The 27,626-nt window shown below is 43.9% G+C and overlaps 1 protein-coding gene across 1 annotated transcript; it reads left to right on the top strand.

The window, feature by feature from the left end:
• Positions 1-173: 173 nt before the first annotated feature.
• Positions 174-23,085, top strand: SLC26A3 (solute carrier family 26 member 3). Its single transcript, XM_028747168.2, has 20 exons — positions 174-405; positions 2,589-2,728; positions 2,992-3,102; positions 4,361-4,524; positions 5,641-5,805; positions 6,524-6,676; positions 8,060-8,142; positions 9,909-10,056; positions 10,219-10,332; positions 10,425-10,502; positions 11,661-11,756; positions 12,389-12,495; positions 13,319-13,388; positions 13,479-13,571; positions 14,525-14,620; positions 16,600-16,833; positions 18,057-18,111; positions 19,773-19,921; positions 20,900-20,962; positions 21,612-23,085. Exons 1-20 carry the CDS (start codon positions 275-277, stop codon positions 21,633-21,635), a joined length of 2,274 nt encoding a protein of 757 aa, XP_028603001.2. The 5' UTR covers positions 174-274; the 3' UTR covers positions 21,636-23,085.
• The last annotated feature ends 4,541 nt before the right edge of the window (positions 23,086-27,626 follow it).

Here is a 27,626-nt window from a genome sequence, read left to right as displayed (position 1 = left end):
GCTTTCTTTTTCGGGGCAAGGGGATGCCCCAGAGATCCACCACTTTGCAGTGTGAAGAGGAAGGAGGAAGCAGGCCATTGAGAAAAATATAACGCCTCAATACTGTTCCGTTTGATCTTCAAAGGTGGTAATGCTTAATTTAGAGTTCACTCATCTGTGGGCTTCGTAATACTAAGCTATTTTAAAAGCACACTCTGTTATTTGATTTCAGGGCTTTACGGGATTAGCGCTAAGGAGGACTCCAAAAGCTCCTAAGGGAGTGTTTTCTGGAAACATGGTGGAACCGGTTGGCAACCAGTATGTTGTGGCTCGGCCACTGTACTCAGACCTGGCATTTGATGAGGAGCATCAGAAAGTGCCCAGATACCATAAAAACTTTGTGGACCATCTCAGATTATGCTTTAGGTAAGATACGTTCTTTTGTAAACATGGATAAAAATAATAATCATGGTGCCATGGGGTAATTATTCAGGATTTTCTACTATTATTCAGATTTTTCAGCTGGTTTCCGAAAAGATTTCCAATCATTTGTTTCCCACTGGGTCCTGCATATAGCATTCTGGCATGTTAAAGGAGAAAACAAGAAAGAACCACCAGCTTGAAGGACTCGTCTTAATTCTCTGAGTAGTTCAATGCACAAGGGACGCGGGTGGCGCTGTGGGTTAAACCACAGAGCCTAGGACTTGCTGATCAGAAGGTCGGCGGTTTGAATCCCCGCGACGGGGTGAGCTCCCGTTGCTCAGTCCCTGCTCCTGCCAACCTAGCAGTTCGAAAGCATGTCAAAGTGCAAGTAGATAAATAGGTACCGCTCCGGTGGGAAGGTAAACGGCATTTCTGTGTGCTGCTCTGGTTTGCCAGAAGCGGGTTAGTCGTGCTGACCACATGACCCGGAAGCTATACACCGGTTCCCTCAGCCAATAAAGCGAGATGAGTGCCGCAACCCCAGAGTCGGCCACGACTGGACCTAATGGTCAGGGGTCCCTTTACCTTTACCTAGTTCAATGCACATAACTACTCAAATCAATCCCGTTCGCATAATGCTCTGTGACCCATCCAAACAAGGAGGCAAAACCAATCCTGAAGAGTGTGGGAGGCAATACAGTGGTACCATTGGTTAAGAACTTAATTCGTTCTGAAGATCCATTCTTAACCTGAAACTGTTCTTAACCTGAGGTACCGCTTTAGCTAATGGGGCCTCCTGCTGCCGCCATGCAATTTCTGTTCTCATCCTGAAGCAAAGTTCTTAACCCAAGGTAATATTTCTGGATTAGCGGAGTCTGTAACCTGAAGCCTCTGTAACCTGAAGCATCTATAACCCGAGGTACCACTATATAATATTATCCCTACACGTCAGGGCTGGCCCAGGACCTTTTGCCACCTGAGATGAAAGACAAGAGATTTCCACTACATTTCCTTGTTCAGAAGCTGGCTGGGCTGACGCCTGAATCTTTGGCTGTGTAGACATTGCCAGTTACTCTGGCTGCACTTCTAGTGCATGTACGCACAGTGTTGCCCAGAGCTAACCTGTAGTTTCTTAAATGCTGCTGTGCTGCTCGATCCTTTTTCTCTCAAACCAGCATCGATCTGAAAGGAAACCTCAAGCCACATTCATTTCACAGCTAAGCGGAGGTGTGTGCGTTTGATTTAGCCGTTGCCCATGGGCAGATGGCAACGCAGGAGGAGCCGACAGAAAACCAAGATCAAAAAACCAAGATCAAGTGAGCTATCGGCCCCTTCTGCGCTATCAGAAGTTTCTGCCCTCCCTGAGCATTCCTTATCGTAAACCACTCTGGAAATATTTGAACCGGAGAACAACATAGGAAGGTTTTAAGAGATCAACAAACAAGCAAGCCCCAGACCTAATGCACTCCAAATGCACTGGTATCGTGTTAAGAATGCATTGCCGAATAATACCACAATAAAACACCAGTCTATGGGGCCATAACAATGCAATTCTAACCATAGTATGTAAGACCTCCTGAATTCAATGAGGCTTACTCCCTCCCAGGTAAGTGGGTTTGGGCTTGCAGACCCTCCAAGTGTCCCTATTTTCCAGGGACAGTCCCGGATTTACAGAAGCTATCCCGGTTTCTGATTTGATCCTGAAATGTCCCACTTTTCCTTAGGACTTTTGTATTTTCATCAGAGAAATGTTTGAGGGTAGGAAGTTATGTGACCCCGGAGCCAAGGGGATAAGTAACTATACAACCTTTTGAAGACATCTGAAGGCAGCCCTGTATGGTTAATGTTTAATGTGTTATCATGTTTTTAAATATGTTGGAAGCCACCCAGAGTGGCTGGGGCAACCCAGTCAGATGGGCAGGGTATAAATAAAAAATGTTGTTGTTGTTGAATTAGATGTTCCTATTTTCATCAGATAAATGTTGGAGGGTATGATTTATTGTCTTCAAAACAAAGTTTGGGTATTTGAAGGTTCTTTGTCTCTGCTTAGAGTTTCCTGATGAAAAAGGTATCGTCGTCTTGGTAGCAAACATTTTTTCTGTTATATACATTCTCATCCTTTTATTAGACCCAGCTGGGGACATCAGTAGTTTAACTTTTGCATGATTCAATCATTCTCTTTTCAGCTGCACTCCACAAAAAGCAAAGAAAGTAGCTTTTAATTTGTTTCCTGTCATCTCCTGGCTACCTGCCTACCGCTTCAAAGACTGGATTCTCAGCGACATTGTTTCGGGAATTAGCACGGGGCTCGTCGCTGTTCTACAAGGTAAATATTTTCAATTCTTTCATAAATGGCACATCAATTCTTTTCATATTAGAGGTTCCTCTATATCATTGGTTGGGAATCCATGGTTCTCCAGATGTTCAGCTCGACTACATCTCCTATCATCCCTGACCATTGACCATACTGGTGAGGGGTTATGGGAGTTGGAGTCCAACTAGTTCTGGAAGGTAGCCAACTGCTCACCTCTCCCCTACATGCAATCAAATTCTCCAAGTTGATGCACTTTTTCTTCTGTCTAATTTTAGGACTAGCATTTGCTTTGCTGGTAAATATTCCTCCAGGCTACGGACTCTATGCAGCCTTTTTCCCAGTGATTATATATTTTTTCTTCGGCTCTTCCAGACATATATCGGTTGGTAAGTTGAACTGCATTCCAAGGGACCTTGGCACGGTGCCACCTTCTCCAAGATTTTAATTCACCTTACCTAGACTTCTTCCAATAGAACATACTGTAGCTATGCATCACTTCTAAGAATGGCTGCTCCAGTACATTGTGTGATAGGGAGCGAATAGTCCTACTGGCATAACACCATAAAACAAGATTGTATACCACCATGGTGATATTTTGATAGAATCACATGCAGATATGTCACCATAAATATTTAGGAGCAAGGTGGTTTCAGTGGGTATTACAGAAAGAAACATGGAACAGGTAAAGAATAGGACCGTAATTCAGAGTTATGTGCAAGGAGCCAATAATGTTCCATCTACTTTCATGATGGGAAATATTTCATGTCTACAAAGCATTTCCTACCACTTAAGGGGAGAGCTCCTTTTTCTCATGGAGCATGCACACCAGAAAGGTGCTCTCATGTACCTTAGATCACTCAGTCAGAGGTGATTTGACTAAAGGCCTAGTCATACAGAGGCCTACGTAAGTCAGTCCCATTGATGTGATCTGTCCGCAGCCACAATTAAAATGCAGTGGATTTTTATCAACAACCTTGTTATGGAATCACAGAAGTGGAGGGGGCCTCGTGAATCATCTAGTCCAACTTCCCACTTAATGAAAGAAATCTCAAAGCAGAGAATCCTTTAAAAATGGCTGTCCAGCCTCTGTTGGAAGACCTCCAGTGGAGGAGAGCCCACCATTCCTCTAGGTCAGTGTTTCCGAAACTTGGGCCGCCATCTGTTTTTGGACTACAGTCCCCATCTTCCCTGACTACTGGTCCTGCTAGCTAGGGATGATGGGAGTTGTAGTCCAAAAACAGATGGAGACCCAAGTTTGGGAAACACTGCTCTAGGTCAAGGGTGGGGAACCTTTGCACTCCAGATGTTCCTGGACTATAACACACATCATCCCTGACTATTGGCCACGTTGGCTGGGCTTGATGGGAGTTGGAGTCAACAGCACCTTGGTGACCCAACAGCTCCCTATCTCCGTTTGAGGTAATTGGCTTCGTTGTTGAACCATCAAGAGGTTACCCAGAAAACAAAATTCAAGATGAAGAACATGGTGTGATCTGAATGGCTGAAGAACTCCTTAACGAATGGAGGGGGATTCTAATCCTATTGACTCTGTGCTCACACACTTAAGAGTGCATGGCGCAAGTTTCTCTTATTGATAGGATCTTTTAAGCTGAAGCTCTTACAATGCTAACAATGTCCACACAGGTCCTTTCCCTGTCCTGAGCTTGATGGTAGGAGGCGCCGTTATAAGAATAGTCCCAGATCCAGTGAGTAACAGCACGCTAGCAAACAGTACATTGATGGATGAGATAAATCAGAAGAGAGTCGTGGTGGCCGCATCGGTGACTATGCTTGCGGGCATCTTTCAGGTAAGTGTTTCCAAGCAATATCTGTAACTCTTGTCTTCATCTGTTTATCCATCCCTGATGCTCCAATCCATCAAAGCATTGGATCATGCCACAAAATCACTCCACAGTGTCCTGCGAGAAGAAAGCAAGCACACTGTTGAAAAGGGCCAGTGACACAGGTCACTCTAATGCCCAGATGCTCCCTTTGCACCTGACACGAGTCAGTTCATGGGCCATTGTTCCAATGGATGGAAAGCCCTATATGGTTATGGACCATAATACTTTAAGGACCACCTCTCCCCACATGAACCAGCCTGAACTCTGAGGTCTTCGTCAGAAGTTTTTCTTCACATGCCTCACCCAAGGGAGGTGCGGAGGGTGACCATATGAGAACAGGTCTTTTCAATGGTGGCCTCTCCATTTGCGGAATGTATTCCCAAGTAGACCCGCCTGGCACCATCCTTGTCAGTCTTTAGGCACCAGGCTAAGATCTTTTTTGTTTACCCAGGTCTTATGTTGCCTCCAAAGGTAGTGCTTATCTTTTAACAGGCAGGGGGACAGGACTTGTTCACATTAATATTTTACCATGTGAGCATTTTATGTCTTTTGACACTTTTTCTGGTTTTAAGTTACCAGCATGCAGTTGGACAACAGATCAGGGAGGGAGCATTTCAGTGTGATTGTGAAGCCCCCACAGGGTGTTCTCATGGGGGTGGCAGCACCTAGCCCCACATGAGGGAGTGTGATGATGTAAGAAAATGCACATGGAAAGCACTTTTTAAAAAGCCCGGTTTGTAGATACTAAGCAGTAATATCAGGAGACTAGCGAGATTGCTGTTTCTTTTCTGTTCTCTCCCCCCCATCCCCCCCATTAAGAGATGCTTGCAGTTTGACTTGAAAAAATCAGGTGTATATTTCATACAAATTAAAAATGAGGTTCTTAAAAATCCAAACTCACCAGATATGAAACAATTTAAAAACCTTTAAAGGTGTATTGAGGAAAAACAGGCCTTTTAAAAACATGTTTGTCACTCCAAAAAGGAGACCACTGCAGGTAAAAGTAATAAAAATCCCATCATGTTTCTTTTCTGTTCTGCTCCCATAAAAGCAGTGTTTGTTTCTTTATGTCTCTTCCAGCTGCTGTTGGGTGTGCTGCGAGTCGGCTTCATTGTTATCTATTTATCCCAATCGTTGATAAGCGGATTCACAACAGCTGCAGCCATCCATGTTGTCGTGTCCCAACTGAAATTCATCTTTCAGCTGACGGTTCCTGGATATAATATACCTTTGGGAATTATATGGGTGAGTGTTTCTGACCTGCACCCGATTATCCCTCGGGAGCGCCACCACTTTCTCTAGCTATTGTGAGGTATTTGAGAAGTAATCACAAGAAATGCTTTTAAATGGTGACTTTTTGCAGTTAAAAAACTTGTCTCCAGCCCTTGCAAGCTCCTTTTTGCTCAGCCGGTGGGTTAAACCACAGAGCCTAGGATTTGCCGATCAGAAGGTTGGCGGTTTGAATCCTCACGACGGGGTGAGCTCCCATTGCTCAGTCCCTGCTCCTGCAAACCTAGCAGTTCGAAAGCACATCAAAGTGCAAGTAGATAAATAGGTACCACTCCAGCGGGAAGGTAAACGGCGTTTCCGTGCGCTGCTCTGGTTCGCCAGAAGCGGCTTAGTCATGCTGGTCACATGACCCGGAAGCTGTACGCCGGCTCCCTCGGCCAGTAAAGTGAGATGAGCGCCGCAACCCCAGAGTCGTCCGAGACTGGACCTAACGGTCAGGGTCCCCAGCCCAACGTTTGCAATATCAATTTATATATTATATACAGCTTCCTCCAAGCAGCTCTGTGCAGTATTCTTTATTCCTCCTTCCACCGCCTATAAGTGATGGACTCTGAGGCATCCAGTATCATTACTACCTTAGTAGTGCTTGAAACAAGACATACAATTGCTAAAGTAAATTACCGCAACCCTTTCCTGCATCATGGTTGTTGTTGTTTTCTTGTGTGTGCAACAGACGCTGAAAGGTATATTCGAGCAGATTACAAAAACGAACATTGCAGACCTTGTCACTTCGCTGATCATCTTGGTCATTGTTTTTTTCGTGAAAGAATTGAATGAACGTTACAAAACCAAGCTCCCAGCTCCTATCCCCATTGAACTCATTGTGGTAATTGTTTTTCTCTCTCTGTTTTTGTTGTTTTTTTTAAAAGGAGGGGGACCCAAGAGTTATTTATTTATTTGTTTACACCAGGGGTCAGCAAACTTTTTCAGTCGGGGGCCTCTCCACTGTCCCTCAGACCTTGTGAGGGGCCGGACTATATTTTGGGGCGGGGGGGGGGGGGGGAAATCAAGAACGAATTCCTATGCTCCACAAATAACCTAGAGATGCATTTTAAATAAAAGGACACATTCTACTCATGTAAAACATGTTGATTCCCGGACCATCTGTGGGCCAGATTTAGAAGGCGATTGGGCCAGATCCGGCCCCCGGGTCTTAGTTTGCCAACCCATGGTTTACACAGCTGGTCCTACATACTGATGCAAACCATTACACTTCTGTTCAGCTCAAGGAAAATAATATTGTTATACAAAAAGAAAGAAAGAAAAAGAGAGCCACCTATAATCCTCTTCGGTTGGTGTTTTCCTGCTGTATCAGGTTGTCTTTTATAAGGAAATACAGCTCATTTAAAATTGCATCACACTATAGTTAACAAGATGGGTGGCGCTGTGGTCTAAACCACAGAGCCTAGGGCTTGCCGATCGGAAGGTTGGCAGTTCAAATCCCCGTGACAGGGTGAGCTCCCATTGTTCGGTCCCAGCTCCTGCCCACCTAGCAGTTCAAAAGCACGTCAAGTGCAAGTAGATAAATTGGTACTGCTCTGGCAGGAAGGTAAACGGCGTTTCCGTGCGCTGCTCTGGTTTCGCCAGAAGCGGCTTAGTCATGCTGGCCACATGACCCAGAAGCTGTACGCCGGCTCCCTCGGCCAGTAAAGCGAGATGAGCGCCGCAACCCCAGAGTCTTCTGCGACTGGACCTAACGGTCAGGGGTACCTTTACCTTTATAGTTAACAAGTTAGGTTTAGCAAACTATGGGCACAGCAGAATCCTTCTGTTTGTGCAACAAAGCTTACCCCACTGTCCCCTCCAAACAACCCAAAATTGCCACAGGGGGCTTGGGATGCACAAAGCAGATGGAACGTTTGTCATGGTGCGACACTGAATTCCGCCCTGTGTTACAATATTTTTTACAAGGTCACCGCAAAAACGATGCCAAACTGTTCTTATTGTGATGGACTACAACAAGGTGCCAGCCCCCCTCCCCATTTCGATATATTTCAATATAGCCTGGGCTTGTTTGGCCATTTTAGTGAACTCTTTATTTCTGGAGCCTCAGGCGTAATCAGCTAATATAAATGTAAGTAGCTAAGATAAATATGACAATATGGAGGCAAGTATTATGGCAAAGGGTTAGTAAATGGAAGATATGTCCACTCGCTAGCTGAGAAACACCTTGCTGAAATCTTATGCCGGCTACTTTGCTTCTTTCCAGACTGTCATCGCAACTGGGTTATCCTATGGTTTGGATTTCAAAGGGAAATTCCAGGTAGACACTGTTGGAAAGCTTGAAAAGGGGTAAGTACACCCTATTCTTGCATGGGAATGGTAGTGCCACAAATTTAAGATAAAAAGCTTTTCATCCCAAGTGAAGTTTTGGGGAACGTATTTCCCGCACCTTGACGCAAATATAGAAGGACAGTTAAATGCTTTGTAAATGGGTCCTGAGCTATCGGTCATCCATGAGTTTAATGAGTTTAATGACCAGTCACCTTCGGAACAAAAAAATTCACCATCTCCGATGGTATTCTTCAGAAGGAGGTCTCTGGAGGCTTTCTAGTCTTGGGATTTATTTTCAAAGAAACAGACTGAGACAGCCAAAGCCTACTTGCTCCCACACAGGATCTCCAGAGGGTGACAGCCAGCCCCCTCAAATGCATTACAGTGGTACCTTGGTTCGCAAACTTAATCCATTCCAGAAATCCTTTCCAAAACCAAAGCGTTCCAAAACCAAGGCACGCTTTCCCACAGAAAGCAATGCAAAATGGATTAATCCGTTCCAGACTTTTAAAAACAACCCCTAAAACAGCCATTTAACATGAATTTTACTATCTAACGAGACCATTGATCCATAAAACGAAAGCAACAAACAATGTACTGCAGTCATACAATCAATCAATCAATCAGTAGCGGAACTGGGTTCCACACAGTCACAAAAACGAAACAAAAAAGCCGCAAAAACAAAAACGCAAAAGAAATAGCAAAAACAGACAGACCTCAGTGTAACACTCAAAACGGAAGTGTGGCACTCAAAACAGAGCACGTTCGGCTTCTGAAAAAAGTTCGCAAACTGGAACACTTACTTTGCAGTGTTTGGGTTCCAAGTTGTTTGAGTACCAAGGCATTTGAGAACCAAGGTACCACTCTATACTGTTATCTCACAGGGCCCGATGCTCTGTTTTCCTCTTCTCTGTTGCTCCCTGGGTCCATCTTGTTTTCTGACCCAAACTACTGTTTGTACTGTTTCTTTTCACACGGAGACTGAAGTATATCCTCCTTAGCTGGGGGTGGAAGGAAAGAGACAAAGGGGAGTGTCATTTCAGGACCTTCCAGTTATTTCTTGAAAAGTCCATCACAAAAGCCAGCCTTGGGGAGGAGGAAAGGGGAGAGCCATTATTATCATAGCGTAGAACGTATCTGCTGCTGTTGTTTACAATCCTGCTGGTGCTGCTTCATGGCTGTGGAAGCTTAGGCTCATTGACCTGCATTAAAAAGGTAAAGGAACCCCTGACCATTAGGTCCAGTCGTGACTGACTCTGGGGTTGCGGCGCTCATTTCACTTTATTGGCCAAGGGAGCCGGCGTACAGCTTCCAGGTCATGTGCCAGCATGACTAAGCCGCTTCTGGCGAACCAGAGCAGCGCACGGAAACGCCATTTACCTTCCTGCCAGAGCGGTACCTATTTATCTACTTGCACTTTGACGTGCTTTCGAACTGCTAGGTTGGCAGGAGCAGGGATCGAGCAACGGGAGCTCACCCCATCGCGGGGATTCGAACCGCTGACCTTCTGATCAGCAAGTCCTAGGCTCTGTGGTTTAACCCACAGCGCCACCCGCATCCCAGCTTGACCTGCATTAAGAGACAGCAAAAGTGGAGTCAATTCACTCTGTCCTGTCCATATTAAAGTCAGTCACACCTGCAAACCCTGTAGATTGTGCTGTGTGTGACTGACACACACACACACACACACACACACACACACAGCACACCACATCTTTCTTAACATGCTACAAAGGTTCTTTATGCCCTGCTTTTTTAACCCCCCCTCTGACCTTTGCTTTCAGGTTTCAGGCTCCTTTTTCACCAGATGTAGGTATCTTTGAAAGCTGTGTGGGTGACGGTTTCGCTATCGCGATCGTTGGCTTTGCTGTGGCCTTTTCCGTGGCGAAGGTATATTCCATAAAGCACGATTACCCCATCGACGCTAACCAGGTAAGTGATCGCTGCAGATGCCAGTTCTACATTTAAAGAACCTAGGATATTGAGTGGAATGTGAATACTTTTGTGGAAAATAAATAAATTGCCAGAGAAAGAAGGCTTACGAAATGCCTTGTCTGGTCATAATATATAAATATCCTTTTGGTGTTTTTGAAGGAATTAATCGCCTTTGGAATAGGCAATGTCTTTGGCGGTGCGTTCAAAGGTTTTGCAGCAAGCACTTCGCTGTCCAGGTCAGGTGTGCAGGAAAGTACGGGAGGCAAAACACAGGTAGGTATTGGATAAGAAAAGATCCTGAACTAACTGAATTCGAGAAAGCAGTATTCTAGGATGCAGACTGACAATGGGCTTTTCTTATGCAGATTGCTGGACTCCTCTCAGCTGTCATTGTCTTGATTGTCATCTTGGCCATAGGTCATCTTTTGGAACCATTGCAGAAGGTACAGACTTCTATGTGCATAACAGCCATTCAACAAATAATGCCATTCTTTCCAATGGCACAGAACAAAAACTGTAGCATCGCCAGTGGAACCTAACGCCATGCTTGCCTGATATTCCCCAGATCTACATAGAGTCATTTTCTGTGCAAGGAATTACCTGGCAGCAGGAAAGCAAGGCTCCGAAATGGCCCACATTTTTTCACTTCCTGAGCTAGAGAATAAAAACAACACCCCACTTCCCAATAACAATGGTAATAGTAAAAATAACAGGCAATTTGCCATGTCTTGATGCCCCAAATCTGCCACCTGGTGCAGTTGGAACTTTGTTTTGCCTAACAGTATAGGTGTTTCTGTTGGGGTCTACATGGTTTACTTGACATCTACACCATACATTTAAATCCAATTTATATCGCTTTACTGGTCATGGCTCCCTCTCCACCCCCCGTCGCGAATCTTAGAGACTGTAGTTTACTCCTTGCAGAGCTACAAATCCCAGCACCCCAAACAAACTGAAGTTCCCAGAATTCTTTGGGAAATGAACTTTAAATCTCTGGTGTGGATGGAACAACTAGTCTCATCACAGGGTTTTAGAGAGAATCAAGGCCCTTCTATGGAATAATTAAGTGTGTAAGAAGGCCTCTCATTTCCAATTTAAAAAAAATAAAATGTATTGTTGGGTTATTCTGACCTTGCTTAATATTTTAGCACTTTCCTCATCGTGGATTGAGGAAAACAGTGCGGACAAGTTGAAAAAAAAGGTATATTTGGTGCCACTCCCCCCCCCCTCATGGTGAATATTTCACGTTGCAGTATATGCATGACACACAGCGAAGTTTGACATCATAGTGGTGAAAGGAAGCAAGGGGGAAACAGGGGAGAGAAGTAGCAACACCCCAGGAGTCATAGCATTTTAGTACACACAGTACTACACCCCATCTGACCTTAAACATGGGTCTCAGCTATACAGCTGCAAATATAACGTTTTAAGTGCGTTTTAAGTGCATTACTCAAATGTGACACTAGGTGGCGATGGTGAGCTTATGGCAAATTCCAAATATTTTTCAAAAAGCTTTTTTTTAAAAAAAGCAATTTCACAGCGTTTTTTTTAATATGTGTCTAGATTCCACCAAGAAGTGTGTTTTGTTTTTTCATTGACAGTCAGTCCTCGCAGCTTTGGCTCTGGGCAATTTAAAAGGAATGCTGATGCAGTTCAAGGAGATCAAGATTTTGTGGGGCAAGGACAGATACGACTGCGTAAGTATCCGTAACAACAGAAACCTCGCTGTGAAAGACTCTTGAAATCCCTCCTTTAAAACTGATTGTGAAAGGTGTTCATTCAGAAAATTGTTGCCTTTTGAGTTTCGCCAGACAGAACAAGGAATTCTGACATGGGGGGGCATAAATGTTGTGAGGATCCTATGCCCTTTTAAAATGTGGGGTTTTGGGGGTGGGGTGGGGTTATTGGGTTGTTGTTTTTATTTTGATTATGTATTTTGTGGTTTTATCTTTTGATTTTATTCTGTGAAACGCCCTTGAGACCTCCGGGCATAGGGCGGTGTAATAATAATAATAATAATAATAATAATAATAATAATAATAATAATAATAATAATTTGCACTCATTGGTCCCCTTGTAGTGAGCTTTGTTTTATATTTGTTAGGAGAGATGGTTCACAAATCCATAGCACCCACTTAATGCAATTGCACTTATTCAATAGAATTGGAATGCATTCATGATATGTACCGTATTTTTCGCTCCATAAGACACACCTGACCATAAGACGCAGTCCCAACTCCTGCCAACCTAGCAGTTCAAAAGCATGCAGTGCAAGTAGATAAATGTGTCCATGATACCTGATTGTTCAATATCTATCTATGTTTCTCAGCTTATCTGGATCGTGACCTTCCTTGCTGGCATCTTGCTGGGTCTGGATCTTGGGTTGGCAGCTGGAGTAGGATTCGAACTCCTCACTGTTATATTTCGTGCACAATTGTGAGTCCATCTTCCCACTTGTCAGATTCATGTAATAATTATTAATTTAAAAATAATAATTTAAAATGCAATCCATACAGTTAAATGGTTAAAAAAAAAAAAAGATTAACGGCCAGAAGACAGAGGCATAGCGTGGGGGTGCCATGGCCCCAGGCACAATTTTGAGAGGGGCGCACATTAGCGCCCCCACAGCAGGCTCCTTCATCGGAACCTGGCTCCGCGGCAGAAGGAACTGCGCCTTAGCTGCGGAGCTTGTGCCTGACACCGCTGCTCCCCCCATTTTTTATGCAAGTTGGCACCCCTGCATCACAGCAAACATTTTCGTAGAGTAAAATGCTGCAGGATGTATTGAGTGTCTACCAAACTCCCATAATGCTGCAATCCTATGTACATTAACTTGAGAATATAAGTCCCATATAATATAAGTCCCATAGAATATAAGTCCCATAGAATATAAGTGAGTATTAGACTTGGTCAAACATAAACACGTATCAGTTTTATACCAGTATATCCTAGCTGGCTCCCCAACCCAGAAAAACCCAGAAATTTATAATTTGATGAGGCTATGGAGAACTTACTGCTAGAAAGAGAACGACATCCCCTTACAGAATTGCAGCTATCAGGGCTTCGTAGGGCAAGGAAATTACTTTGCTAAGTTGGTTTAAACTTAATAATACCGTTCTATACATGGGGAACCTATGGCCCTACAGTTGTTGGACTGCAAGTCCCATCAAAGGTGTTCATCTTTATTGAAATGGAAGTCTGATGAATACCCCTTACAGTGTGTTAGTCAACTCATTTGATTTTTCTATTTGTTTTTCAGTCCAAAATGCACAGTTTTGGCTAATGTTGGAAGAAGCGACATCTACAGAAACAGGAAGGATTATAGAGATGTAAGAACCTGTTTCTTGGTTGCAGTAGTTGGTGTCTGCCTGTCGATTGTGAAACGATGTGCTAAACTAATATGCGTATTTTTGACCTAGATATATGAGCCAGAGGGAGTGAAAATTTTCAGATGCCCATCCCCAATCTTCTTTGCTAATATTGAATTCTTCAAGGACAAATTGATTGCAGCGGTAAGCATATTGTTATAGATTTGGGGAGGAGACACCCTGAAATTCTAGAAATTAATAAATGGTAGGATTTTGATTACAGTAGTACCTTGGTTCTTGAACGGCTTGGCTCCCAAATGCCGCAAACCTGGAAGTAAGTGTTCTGGTTTGTGAACATTTTTTGGAAGCCGAACATCTGACGCGACTTCTGCTTGAGTGCAGGAAGCTCCTGCAGCCAATCGGAAGTCACGCCTTGGTTTTTGAATGGTTTGGGGAGTTGAATGGACTCCCGGAACAGATTAATTTTGAGAACCAAGGTACCACTGTATTTGGGATGTGAAGGGAGAAATACAAGCTGCAGAAGAATTCCTGGAATAGCCTATGCAAGATGACCTGGCCATGCTAGGGCCATTAAGAAACAGACAGGGCCATTGAGGACCATTGGCAATGCAAGAGAATTCTTTCCCCCTTGCTCTGAGGTGTGAACAGAGACTGGGAATTTGGAAGGTTAACAGGGTAACTGTGTGAATAAGTCATATTTCTTAAATCTACAATAGTCTCCACTGTGTTTCAATTCTCCAAAAGAACACAGACCCTGGGTGAGTGCCCATAACCCCTAGGAATCTGGGAGAGAGTGGGTGATAATTCCTTAACAGAAATTATTTTTCATGTAATATTGGATATTGGACAGTGAACCAAAGGCTAGATCTACGCAGCTATTAAAAAACGCTGTGAAAACGCTATACAAAAAACGGTTGGGAAGCTCACAACCGAAAAAAGCATTGAGTTGCGATTTCAGCTGTACGGTGCCGTCTGGTGTCACAGTGTTAATATAACGCTGTATATTATAACGCTGTATAATGCTGTATAACGCTGTATTTTGACTAATGTAGCTGTGTGCAAGGTGCATGTAACACTCAAGACTTACAAGAGCGGCGAATTTAACAAGCTAAACCGAATCAAATCAAATGTTTCAGGTTGGGTTTAAGCCACTGAGGGTGCTACGCAAGCGCAACAAAGCCCTGAGGAAAATCAGAAGGATGCTGAAGAAAGGAGAGCTTCAAGTCACACCTGTAAGTATCCTGCATTCATTCAATGGTGCAGACCTCTCACTGAATTTACAAGTGTCTCATCCCAGTCAACAAACCTTGCAGGAGTCTGAAGATCATTTTTTGAAAGTCACTGGGGCTCGTGGGGGCTCCCAAATGTTGTTGTTGTTGTTGTTTAGTCGTGTCCGACTCTTCGTGACCCCATGGACCAGAGCACTCCAGGCACTGCTGTCTTCCACTGCCTCCCGCAGTTTGGTCAAACTCATGCTGGTAGCTTCAAGAACACTGTCCAACCATCTCGTCCTCTGTCGTCCCCTTCTCCTTGTGCCCTGCATCTTTCCCAACATCAGGGTATTTTCCAGGGAGTCTTCTCTTCTCAGGAGGTGGCCAAAGTCTTGGAGCCTCAGCTTCAGGATCTGTCCTTCCAGTGAGCACTCAGGACTGATTTCCTTAAGAATGGATAGGTTTGATCTTCTTGCAGTCCACGGGACTCTCAAGAGTCTCCTCCAGCACCATAATTCAAAAGCATCAATTCTTTGGCGATCAGCCTTCTTTATGGTCCAGCTCTCACTTCCATACATCACTACTGGGAAAACAAATATTACATATACTCCCAATATTACATATACTTAACACAAGTAGGCATTAGCAGTACATTCAGGTGTAAGACACATGCCAGGCTTCCCTCAAGTGACACAATGTTCAGCAATGCCATTTTACCATAAGAGACGGAAAGCGGCAGTTTTTAGAGCATTCCTGAGATCATAAAAAGCTGGCAGTTGAAGAAAGTGCCTGTATAAACCTGTACAAATTGACATATTTTTGAATTAAAACTAAGATTTCTTTTAAAAAACAAACAAACCCTAAGATCTCTTGGATTGGGGTGTGTAACATTTTTTCTGTCCAGGATCATGTTCCTTCATGAATAATCTATTTGGGGTTGCTCTAGTTCGTGGGTAGGCAAACTAAGGTCCAGGGGCCGGATCCCGCCCAATCGCCTTCTCAATCCGGCCTGTGGACGGTCCGGGAACCAGCGTGTTTTTACATGCGTAGAATGTGTCCTTTTATTTAAAATGCATCTCTGGGTTATTTGTGGGGCATAGAAATTCGTTCACTATTATTTCCCCCCCAAAATATAGTCTGGCCCCCCACAAGGTCTGAGGGACAGTGGACTGGCCCCCTACTGAAAAGGTTTGCTGACCCCTGCTCTAGGTTAACTAATCTGGAACATAGTCCAATCGCCTACTACTCTGAAAAAGTATGCCACTTTGTTCTCAGCTGGTGGGAAAATGTACTTTTACTAAGTCATATGACCAGGAAAAAATGTTTTGTTTATACAGTGGTACCTTGGGTTAAGTACTTGATTCGTTCCGGAGGTCTGTTCTTAACCTGGAACTGTTCTTAACCTGAAGCACCACTTTAGCTAATGGGGCCTCCTGCTGCTGCCACGCCGCCGGAGCACGATTTCTGTTCTTACCCTGAAGCAAAGTTCTTAACCTGAAGCACTATTTCTGGGTTAGCAAAGTGTGTAACCTGAAGCGTATGTAACCTGAAGTGTATGTAACCCGAGGTACCACTGTATATATATATATATATTCAAATAAAATACTGCCAACTGTTCTGAAACTATGTAGGAAGTTGGTGGGGGGACATTTAAAAAAACCAGGGAAAACAAGGAGGAAATGAATGAACAGGAAAGAAGGAACTCTTAAGGGACTGAAGAATAGACCAGCTTTAGGAAGCATTGGGAGCGGCACAAAATGAAGTTTGGGGCTTAGAGCCTAGGAATCACAAAAAATAGTGCTTTCTCTTTCTCACTTACGTTCTTCTAAGATTTACAAACCGTTACTGTCTTAAAGAATTTCTCTCTCATTTCTGTTTTCCCCTGCCCAGCAACTTATAGGCAAACAGGTTACCTTTAACAGTAGAACCGGCAGTCAAGTGTACTAAGTTATCTTTTCGTTAATAATTGGAATTCTGATCATTTTCTTCCTTTGATACAGAAAGGTTTGATTTGCACTGTTAATGGCATAAGCGACTCTGACGAAGAGCTGGACAACAACAGAATTGAAGAACTGGACCAGCCCACATATACCAAAGACTTGCCAATTCAGATAGACTGGAACTCAAACCTTCCTCCGAACATCACAGTTCCGAAAATCGACACACACAGCGTCATCCTTGATTTCTCGGCTGTGTCGTTTCTTGACGTTTCTGCTTTGAGAGTCCTTGGACAGGTAATGGTCCTCCGTACATCTTCCAGCCAACAAGTGTAAAGCTAATTATTCATTCATTTTATTACATTTGTGTCTCACACTCTAAGAATCCCAAAGCGCAGTGTACAGTGGTGCCCCGCAAGACGAATGCCTCGCAAGACGAAAAACTCGCTAGACGAAAGGGTTTTCCGTTTTTTGAGTCGTTCCGCAAGACAAATTTCCCTATGGGCTTGCTTCACAAGACGAAACGTCTTGCGAGTTCTTGCGAGTTTGTTTCCTTTTTCTTAAAGCCGCTAAGCCGTTAATAGCCGCTAAGCCGCTAATAGCCGTGCTTCGCAAGACGAAAAAACCGCAAGACGAAGAGACTCGCGGAACGGATTAATTTCGTCTTGCGAGGCACCACTGTACAATGCTTTTTCCTGTACCCCTTTTTGTAATGCGCACTACAAACCTGTGAGATAAGTTAGACTGATAAATGGCGAACAACTGAATTTAGTCCAAGTAACAATTTCAACCTGAGCTTCCCAAGTCCTAGTCTGACATTATATCATGCTGGAACAAAATACATATTTATTCTGCATAGCTAATTCAATGGACAAAAACCTGTAACCCTAAAGAGCCACAGAACAGGCATGCTTTAGAAATCCATCGATTGTTTGCATTCTTCAGGACGTGTTAGATCTCACCATGTGGCAAGAGGAAGCGAGAAATCAGGCAAAGTTACCAGCATATGAAAGTGACGGGCAAAAGTTTACTTTACTGTGTCAAACACAAATGTGAAAATCCAACCTAAAATTACTACAGTCATACTGTTCGGGGAGTCCATTCGACTTCCAAAATGTTCGAAAACCAAAGCCACGGAAGCCCCATGAGACATTCGGCTTCTAAAAGAACATTCAAAAACCAGAACACTCAATTCTGGGTTTCGATAGTTCGGGAGCCAATTTGTTCGGGAGCCAAGGCATTTGAGATCCAAGGTACAACTGTATACTGTAGCAATAAGACACAGCATGGATATATTACTTTGGTGTGTTCAAACCACATTGGGCATGTTATTTCATTAATCCTGTATGGAAAGCCAGAATTACCATCCAAATATTGCAGAAAGGAATGGGAGAGTGGGGAGGAACTCTGAAGTTTGGAAGTGGTGACTTGCTTACGGTCACCTAGTAAGCTTGTGACAGAAGCAAGCTTTTAACAGTTCATCCTGCCGTAAACATATCTATAAATTTCTCATTTAACAGACTTTGAAAGAATTTGTCCGGATTGATGTGGATGTCTATATTGTGGGAGCACACGGTAAGTTGACCCCGTTCTATTTTTGATTATTTAAAGAACAGCAGTGGCATGCTCAAAGTTTGTGTCTTATCTTAAGCCTGTCCCTAAAATGCTAAAAGTACTTACTTACGCATAATTCCCAGAAATTTCAGTGGCACTTTTTCTTCAGTTGTATAAGTGATGAACACAGTGTAGCCTGGCACCCCAATATTAAATATAGTTACCCAGAAATAGATCTCAGCTACTTACAATACGCAGTTAGAACAATTTCCTCAGAGGCTATCTGAGGATGAAGCTATTTGGGACGCGGGTGGCGCTGTGGTCTAAACCACTGAGCCTAGGGCATGCTGATTGGAAGGTTGGCAGTTCGAATCCCCGCAACAGGGTGAGCTCCCGTTGCTCGGTCCCAGTTCCTGCCAACCTAGCACTTTGAAAACACTTCAAAGTGCAAGTAAATAAATAGGTACCGCTCTGGCGGGAAGGCAAACGGCTTTTCCATGTGCTGCTCTGGTTTTGCCAGAAGTGGCTTAGTCATGCCGGCCACATGACCCAGAAAAACTGCGGACAAACGTCGGCTCCTTCAGCCAGTAAAGCGAGATGAGCACCGCAACCCCAGAGTCATTCACGACTGGACAACTGTCAGGGGTGGTTTACCTTTACCCTTTTTAATCTATATTTTAAGCTTTAGGGTCACATGGAGTACTCTTGCTTTGTACCAAACGGCATCAATGTTAAACCAAGGTCCTGTGGAGTTTGGGGTGATGTTGCCTGATGTAGAAAGGCAGAGCACAGCTAACAATGAGCAATTAAAACTGAATCTTCTAGTCGCTCATAGGAGTAAGCCTATTGCAATGATGAGAGATACCAACTGATCTGCTCTGGCCTGTTAGTGTAAAGAGATTTCCTTGCTGTGGAGGCTTATCTACCTAGAGCTTCTTAGGCAGAGCAAGATGGATGCGTCCCTGCCTATCATCTCTCTGGTTGCCAGTTCCAAAATCTACTGCCAGCTTGACTCTTGACAATTGTTGTCAGGTGCTGGGTTTGCCCCTCTGTTTGTTTCAAAGAGAAACATTTCTGAAAGTGAAGGGTTGGGAAGCCCGCGACCAAGTTCCTGAATCTGAAATAAAATATTGAAAGACCTACAATGGCTCCCAGTACATTTCCGAGCACAATTCAAAGTGTTGGTGCTGACCTTTAAAGCCCTAAACAACCTTGGTCCAATATATCTGAAGGAACGTCTCCACCCCCATCGTTCTGCCCGGACGCTGAGGTCCAGCGCCGAGGGCCTTCTGGTGGTTCCCTCACTGCGAGAAGCCAAGTTACAGGGAACCAGGCAGAGGGCCTTCTTGGTAGTGGCACCCGCCCTGTGGAACGCCCTCCCACCAGATGTCAAAGAGAAAAATAACTACCAAACTTTTAGAAGACATCTAAAGGCAGCCCTGTTTAGGGAAGCTTTTAATGTTTAATAGGTTATTGTATTTTAGTGTTTTGTTGGAAGCCGCCCAGAGTGGCTGGAGAGACCCAGCCAGATGGGCGGGGTATAAATAAATAATTTATTATTATTATTATTATTATTATTATTATTATTATTATTATTATTATTATAAATTTGAGTGTTGTGCTTGAGATTTTTTACTAACCTTTTTTCCTGGCTTGGAAACCTGTTTTCTTTCCCCCTCTAGATGGCGTTCTGGATAAACTGGAAAGATGTGGATTTTTTGATGATGAAATTAAACCATCCATGTTTTTCCTTACTATCCATGATGCAGTTTTATACATATTGCTAAAAAAGGACCTGGAGCTCAGCGCACCAAAGTACAAACCCAATATGGTAAGAAAAAGGCTGCAGTAACTGCTCTTCACTTGGGCAAACGTCTTACCTTTTGTTCATATTAGAAACCACAGCTGTACATTTGCATATAGGCAGGTTTCTAAGACCATCCCTCCATCCACAGTAACTTGGCCTGGAGACAGATAAAAGTAATTCCTGTTGTGAGCAGAATCTCAAACTGAATTACTGAGGTCAGTTTGGCAAAACTACGAACAAACTGATACTTTAAATGCTGTGTTGGCTAGGGCTGGTAGGGTGAAAAGCAGGGAGCCCAACAGTAGGTGGCGCTGTAGGCAGAGCCAATTTATTCTACGTTTTGCCCCCATGTTCCTCCCTGCCGAGTTTTACAAGGGACAGCACAGAGACGGACGAGTTTGAACCTGTGCCATCTCCTGGACCGGATATAAAGAAGGCAGGAAGGGATTGCCTGAGTGCAGACTAAAGGTGATGGATAGTGGCCGACTTGGGCTTTAAAATTTCAGTGAAGCCCTGTGCCACACCAAAACTTAGTGCCCCCTCCACCTCCCACTGTTTATCATTGTTGAGGTGCCCTCTGTGGCACCCTCTTGGCTTGGCAGGTGAACCGGTTGCGCTCCCTTAAACCCGCCTCTGTGGTGTGGCAGCACCCCACTTGCCCTAATGGACCAGCGCCCACTACTAAGGCTGGGCGATATCTGGTTTTCAACATCGCGATATATATCACCAGATAAACATTGTGATATGCCGATATATCGCAATGTCTGGAATAAGGGTGGAGCTACGCAGAGCAAGATGGCTTCCTGGTTTTCCCCACATTGTGATTTTTGAATAGCCCACATGATTCGCGATATATTGCCAGGTCAAAAATCAAGAAACTGCTATCACAATACGGACTTCAAACCGGTTTTGGATGATATACTGATATGTCACTAACCCTACCAGCTACTTCTTTAAAAACCCATATCCTTACTAACTCTTAATACGTCTATTCCGTCACAGGAAAAAGAAGACAAGGATCATTATGTAATCAATACAAATGGACTACGCAGTCGGGAGCTCATGGTAAGGGACACTTCCCTACCCAATTTTTTAAATCATCAGTAAAGATAGAAGCATTGGGGGGGGGCTATTGCCCTGAAACCGATCTGCTAAAAGAAAGAAGTGCAGTCCCTTTTACAGGAAGGTAGAACTGAGGCCCCAATAGGTATGGTCAGTTTAAGTATGCAATGCAAGTAGATAAATAGGTACCGCTCCAGCGGGAAGGTAAACGGCGTTTCCGTGCGCTGCTCTGGTTCTCCAGAAGTGGCTTAGTCCTGCTGGCCACATGACCCAGAAGCTGTACACCGGCTCCCTCAGCCAATAAAGCGAGATGAGCACCGCAACCCCAGAGTCGGCCACGACTGGACCTAATGGTCAGGGGTCCCTTTACCTTTACCTTATGCCTTCCATTTGACTGGCTCCATCAATATTGCTATACCTTACGGCAGCGACAAATTAAGCAGTGGCTGCCTATCTAGTCAACAGAAGACACAACTGCATAGTGACGGTCAACTCCTAACATAACTTGAAATTTTGGGAGACTGATGGGGGAAGGTGTTTTTTACTTTATTTTTGATATTAATATTTATTCGCCTTTTTCTCCCGAAAGGCGAACTCAAAAGCAACTTACAAAAGCTGAGCCATTTTTAATTTGCTTCTTTCCACCCCACAGGCACCATCAGAAACAAAATTCTAATTGTCGTACCAACTGATGAGCAGGAAGCCAATTGTTGGGAGTATAAAACCGCTGGAAAAACATCTAGGCACTGTCGCTGTTGGGGGAACCAGTTCAATCTTGGAAGAAACCGCTTTATACCATGGGTGTGTATCTATATGCCAATATTAATTCTGATTTGACTCTTCCCACCCTTGTGCTAATGTAACCAGAACTGTACCACTGAGACACAAGAGAGAAGTACCGGCTGACAAAGGACGCACAGGTACAAAAAGTCTGAAGATTAAAAAAAAAAGCTCCGTGATGGCTAAGGGGCACAGAAAGTTGAGAGGGGGGAATTGACAACTTAGTCAGTCAGGTGGCTGGAACAGGAAGACAGAAAAATGTGGAGTAGAAAGAATCACCTCATTGTCTGCAAGGGCTATTTTTCTAAGAAAATGAGGTGCCGGAAATCACCATGAACACCTCTTCTTCTCTTATACAGTGGACGCTTAGGTTGTGAAAGTGATCCGTGAGGGAAGCACGTTCGTAACCCGCAGCAGTGCGTCTGTGCATGCGTGGGTCGCAATTCAGCGCTTCTGCGCATGCGCCGAAACTCAGAAGTAACCCGTTCTTGTACTTCCGGGTTCGGCGAGGTGCGCAACCCAAAATCACACAACCCGAAGCTTCTGTAACCCGAGGTATGACTGTAATGGCAATGGCGCCCATCTGAGAGATGCTGGAACTGAGTTCCGGCGAGTTCCAGCTGAAAAACTAGGTGACTTCCTAGTTCACACTGGTAATATATTTTTCAGTGTCCCAGTGGACAGAAGAGAGAATTATGCTTATAAATCAATGGAGAAACATTTAAAAATCAACATAGCTAGGATTGAGCACTGGTACGTTCACCCACCCCACCCCACAACAGAACCCCACCCCATGCAGGGGAAAGAGATGGGGGGGGGGGGAAATACTTGAAACAGGAGAACTAAGCATACCCATAGCTGTCAACTTTCCCCTTGTCTTGCAAGGAATCCTATTCGGAATAAGGGAATTCCCCTTTAAAAAAGGGAAACGTTGACAGCTATGAGCATATCCCGTGGGCATGGATGGAGGAGGGGAGTTCCAATAACCAAGGGTGTGTGTTTTTGTGAATGGAGTCATGTAGCTGGAACCCTGAACAGAAGCACTCCTCACGGCAACATTTTGTATATGTATACTATTAAAAAAATGCCGCACTTGTAAATGCATAAAATGAGAAAGTGGAAGTTTGATATTATAAAATACTGAATTGTCAATCTGCCATCTCAAAAATTCAATGTAAATTCAGCACCAGCTCATAGAACATGTATATCTGTAAATAATTCAAAGATAAATTGTACACTCACGAGTGTAAAATTGTTTATATGACAGTTCAAAATATTTTCTATTTTATACTGTCTTATGTTTTATCTTGTATATTTGACCTGCATAAAGGTTTTTTTTAAAAGGCTTTCAGGACTCTTAATTTTTTATCTATTGCTTTTTCAACTATGTTTAAAATAGTGTGTATTTTTACACTAGCGTAGATTAAACAGCATTTTACAGAGAATGCCATTCCTGTTTTCAATAGTTAACTTTTCAAAACTTCTGTCGTCTAATATACAGCATTGGATACCAATCCAGTTATTTAAGTTTCCAAATGAGGAAAATAAACAAACAATTGACACATTTGTTAGTTAACGAGTATTCCCAAATCCTAACTTCCCACTGACAAGAACCCAGCTTCGGCTGGGGAGGGCGGGATATAAATAAAATAATAATAATAATAATAATAATAATAATAATAATAATAATTATTATTATTATTATTATTATTATTAAATTATTATTATTATTACCATTGTTTTGATGTAAGTCTTAAAAGAAACTGTGAAAATCATGGCTTCCTACTAAACTTTTAATATGTAGGAGCCAAAAGAAAAGCACAGTCCTATGAAAAGATTTACCAAAAAAGCCCAGTGTGTAACAAAGTACCGTATTTTTCAGTGTATAAGACTACGTCCCCCCCCACTAAAAAATAATGTCAAAAATTAGGGGGCGTCTTATACACAAGGCCATCTCCCCCCCTTTTTCCTAAATCTGAGTCCCCCAAAATAGGGGACGTCTTATACATTGTCTTATAGACAGAAAAATACGGCATATTGGATTGTATCCTTTAATGCCTTTATTCCAATGCATTAGTTATTATTCCACACTGCCTAAAATAGCTTCAAAACAGGCAGTAAATATGATGACAGCTTAATGTTGCTATCCTTGCCATGTTTTTCTCCCAGGGGTCAGAAATTCCAAGAATGTACCGTATTTTTCGCACCATAGGGCGCACCGGACCATAGGGCGCACCTAGTTTTTAGACGGGGAAATCAATAAAAAAATCTTTTCCCCCCCCCCAGCCCCAAAGAGCAGCGTACAGGCTGCGCACAACCTCTCCCTGCCGGAGGGGTTGCGCGCGGCTATGGCACAAGCCAAGGCAGTTAGCGGGATGGATCGCGCTGGCTGCTTTGGCTTCCTCTTTAGCCCCGCGCAATCCCTCCCTGCTGGGAGAGGCTGCGTGGAGCTAAAGAAGCCATAGCCCCGTGCAGCCTCTCCCTGCCGGAGGGGTTGCGCGCAGCTATGGCACAAGCCTGCATTCGCTCCATAGGACGCACACACATTTCCCCTCAGTTTTTGGAGGGGAAAAACTGCGTCTAATGGAGCCAAAAGTACGGTAAAACTTAAGCAAGTGTCGTTTCTTTTGTTAGATCACTGGGGTCTTATTGGGCTTTGGAACGGTTGGGCATAGGTGGAGGCAGAGAGTAGCTCTCCTACTAACAGCCAAACCCACATAAAACCTTAAAGAACATAAGAGGCTGTTGGATTGGACCAATGGCATCCACTTTCATGGTAGCCTTTGTTGTTGTTGTTTAGTCGTTTAGTCGTGTCCGACTCTTCGTGACCCCATGGACCAGAGCACGCCAGGCACCTCTGTCCTCCGCTACCTCCCGCAGTTTGGTCAAACTCATGCTGGTAACCTCGAAAACACTATCCAACCATCTCGTCCTCTGTTGCCCCCTTCTCCTTGTGCCCTCCATCTTTCCCAGCATCAGTGTCTTCTCCAGGGAGTCTTCTCTTCTCATGAGGTGGCCAAAGTACTGGAGCCTCAGCTTCACGATCTGTCCTTCCAGTGAGCACTCAGGGCTGATTTCCTTAAGAATGGATGCGTTCGATCTTATTGCAGTCCATGGGACTCTCAAGAGTCTCCTCCAGCACCATAATTCAAAAGCATCAATTCTTCGGCGATCAGCCTTCTTTATGGTCCAGCTCTCACTTCCATACATCACTACTGGGAAAACCATGGCTTTAACTATATGGACCTTTGTTGGCAAGGTGACGTCTCTACTTCTCAAGATGGTAGCCTACCAGATGCCTAAGGAAAGGTCAAAAGCAGGCCCTGAGCACAACAACACTCTCCCAGCTTGTGAGTTGCAGCAACACACATTCAGAGGCATACTGTTTCTGACAGTAGACATACACATGGATAGTATCATCAGAAAGAGTCCCCTGCAAAAGGCACTTTCCAGAGCTTGCGGAGTCTCTCTGCATCTTTCTATCCTCAGAAACTACCTTCCGGGGTGATCCTGTGTCAAGGGGCAATTGTCTAACAATCAGGTCCCATGGAAAGCCACCACCCTAAATACCCTGGGCTATTAACTGACCAGGTATTGCCTTAAGCAGGATCTACCCGCCTGCAGTCTGAAGTGATGCAGTGCAAGGACCATACCATGTACAGTAAAATCATTCATTAAAAGCACACCTCGTTTTTCCAGTTAAATCATTTCCAAGGCAATTTGCAGTATGAGCAACAAACAGCGCATGAAAAATAACTTCATCGAAACACATCAGCACAAAGGTTTAAAAAAGAATCTGAAAGTAAGGATTAAAACGGAAAGGGAATAAGGGTTTAAACATCATATCCATTTGCAAGCATCCCCTCTGCCCCACATTATTGTAATTGAGGGAAGGGCAAAGCATGCAATGGGGAGGCAGATGTGTAATTTGACAACCGGCAAACAAATGCAAGCCAAAAGCAGATGTGCATTTTCATAATCTGAGCACCACTGAATTTGCTAGTTTTATCTGTTATTATTCGGATGAGAGTACTGTATTTTTCCATGTATAAGATGACCCCTATTTTTTTAAACCCAAAATTAAGAAATTAAGTTGTTTAGCTTTTGGGGTGGGGGTGGGGGAGGTCACTTCTGCCAATCACTCACCCACCTGCCCGCCACTGCCGATTGCACACCTCGCCACAGCTACCAATTGACTGCCCGCTCGCCGTCACCAACAGCCCACCCGCCCAATTGCCGCAGCCAATCGCAACCACCAATCGCCTGCCCAATTGCCGCAGCCACAGCCAATCACCAGCAGGCCTTGCCGCAGCCACCAATCACCCGCCCAATCGCCGCTGCCAATCTCCTGCTTGCTGCCGTTAATCACACATCCCTGCTCTGTATTCCCTATCCATGTATAAGACAACACCCAATTTTTGCCTTTTTATTAATAATAATAATAATAATAATAATAATAATAATAATAACAATAATAATAATAATAATAATAATAATAATAATAATAATAATAATAATAATAATAATTTATTATTTGTACCCCGCCCATCTAGCTGGGTTTCCCCAGCCACTCTGGGCGGCTTCCAGAGATCAAAAATACACTAAAATGTCACACATTAAAAACTTCTCTGAACAGGGCTGCCTTAAGATGTCTTCTGAATGTCAAGTAGTTGTTTATCGCTTTGACATCTGGTGGGAGGGCGTTCCACAGGGCGGGCGCCACCACCAAGAAGGCCCTCTGCCTGGTTCCCTGTAGCTTTGCTTCTCGCAATGAGGGAACCGCCAGAAAGCCCTCAGCGCTGGACCTCAGCGTTCGGGCAGAACGATGGGGGTGGAGACGCTCCTTCAGGTATACTGGGCCGAGGCCGTATAGTATAAAAGCAAAAAGCATAGTCTTATTCACAGAAAAATATGGTATGTATCTCCATTCAGGGTCACAATTCATTCCACACACCATAAAAGTTTTTAAAAACTCATACACCTATTATACCATAGGCATTTATGAACTAGAGTCATCTTCTAGCCCGAAACAGCTTGTGCCATACTAAAAACACCAGTCTTTTCAAGTGTTACAGCAATCTTGCTGCTGCTACAGCCAAGAAACATGGCTATGGAAACTTGTGACAATATTATGGTGCACCTAACTACCTCTGAATCACGATGGTTGATTAGAAAAGTGACAGATGCAGTTATGAAAATTACCCAAAAATTATTGCCTTACAGAAATTATTATTATCATTAAAAGAGAACAACCACCTGAAATTACGAATGGAAAAAGCAGAACACAGTATTAAATATTTACAGCTACTGTACAAAACCTACACCAAAAAACTGGAATAGGCAAGTATCAACATGAATTTCAGATCCCCATCCAGTTGAGTAATGCAAACCACTGGAGTACAGTGGTGCCTCACAAGACGAAAATAATCCGTTCCGTGAGTCTCTTCGTCTAGCGGTTTTTTCGTCTTGCGAAGCAACCCTATTAGCGGATTAGCGGATTAGCGCTATTAGCGGCTATTAAAGGCTTAGCGGCTAAAAGGCTATTAGCGGCTTAGCGGCTTAGAAAAAGGGGGGGGGAGCGAAAAAAAATCGCAAGACTCGCAAGACGTTTTCGTCTTGCGAAGCAAGCCCATAGGGAAATTCGTCTTGTGAAGCAACTCAAAAACAGAAAACCCTTTCGTCTAGCGGGTTTTTCGTCTTGCGAGGCATTCGTCTTGCGGGGCACCACTGTACATGGTATATGGCAGGCATAGGCAAACTCAGCCCTCCAGATGTTTTGGGACTACCACTCCCATCATCCCTAGCTAACAGGACCAGTGGTCAGGGATGATGGGAGCTGTAGTCCCAAAACATCCGGAGGACAGAGTTTGCCTATGCCTGGTATATG

The sequence above is a fragment of the Podarcis muralis genome, chromosome 10 (genome assembly GCF_964188315.1).
Source record: "Podarcis muralis chromosome 10, rPodMur119.hap1.1, whole genome shotgun sequence".
Lineage (NCBI taxonomy): Eukaryota > Metazoa > Chordata > Lepidosauria > Squamata > Lacertidae > Podarcis > Podarcis muralis.
This window is presented reverse-complemented; position numbering and strand designations above follow the sequence as displayed.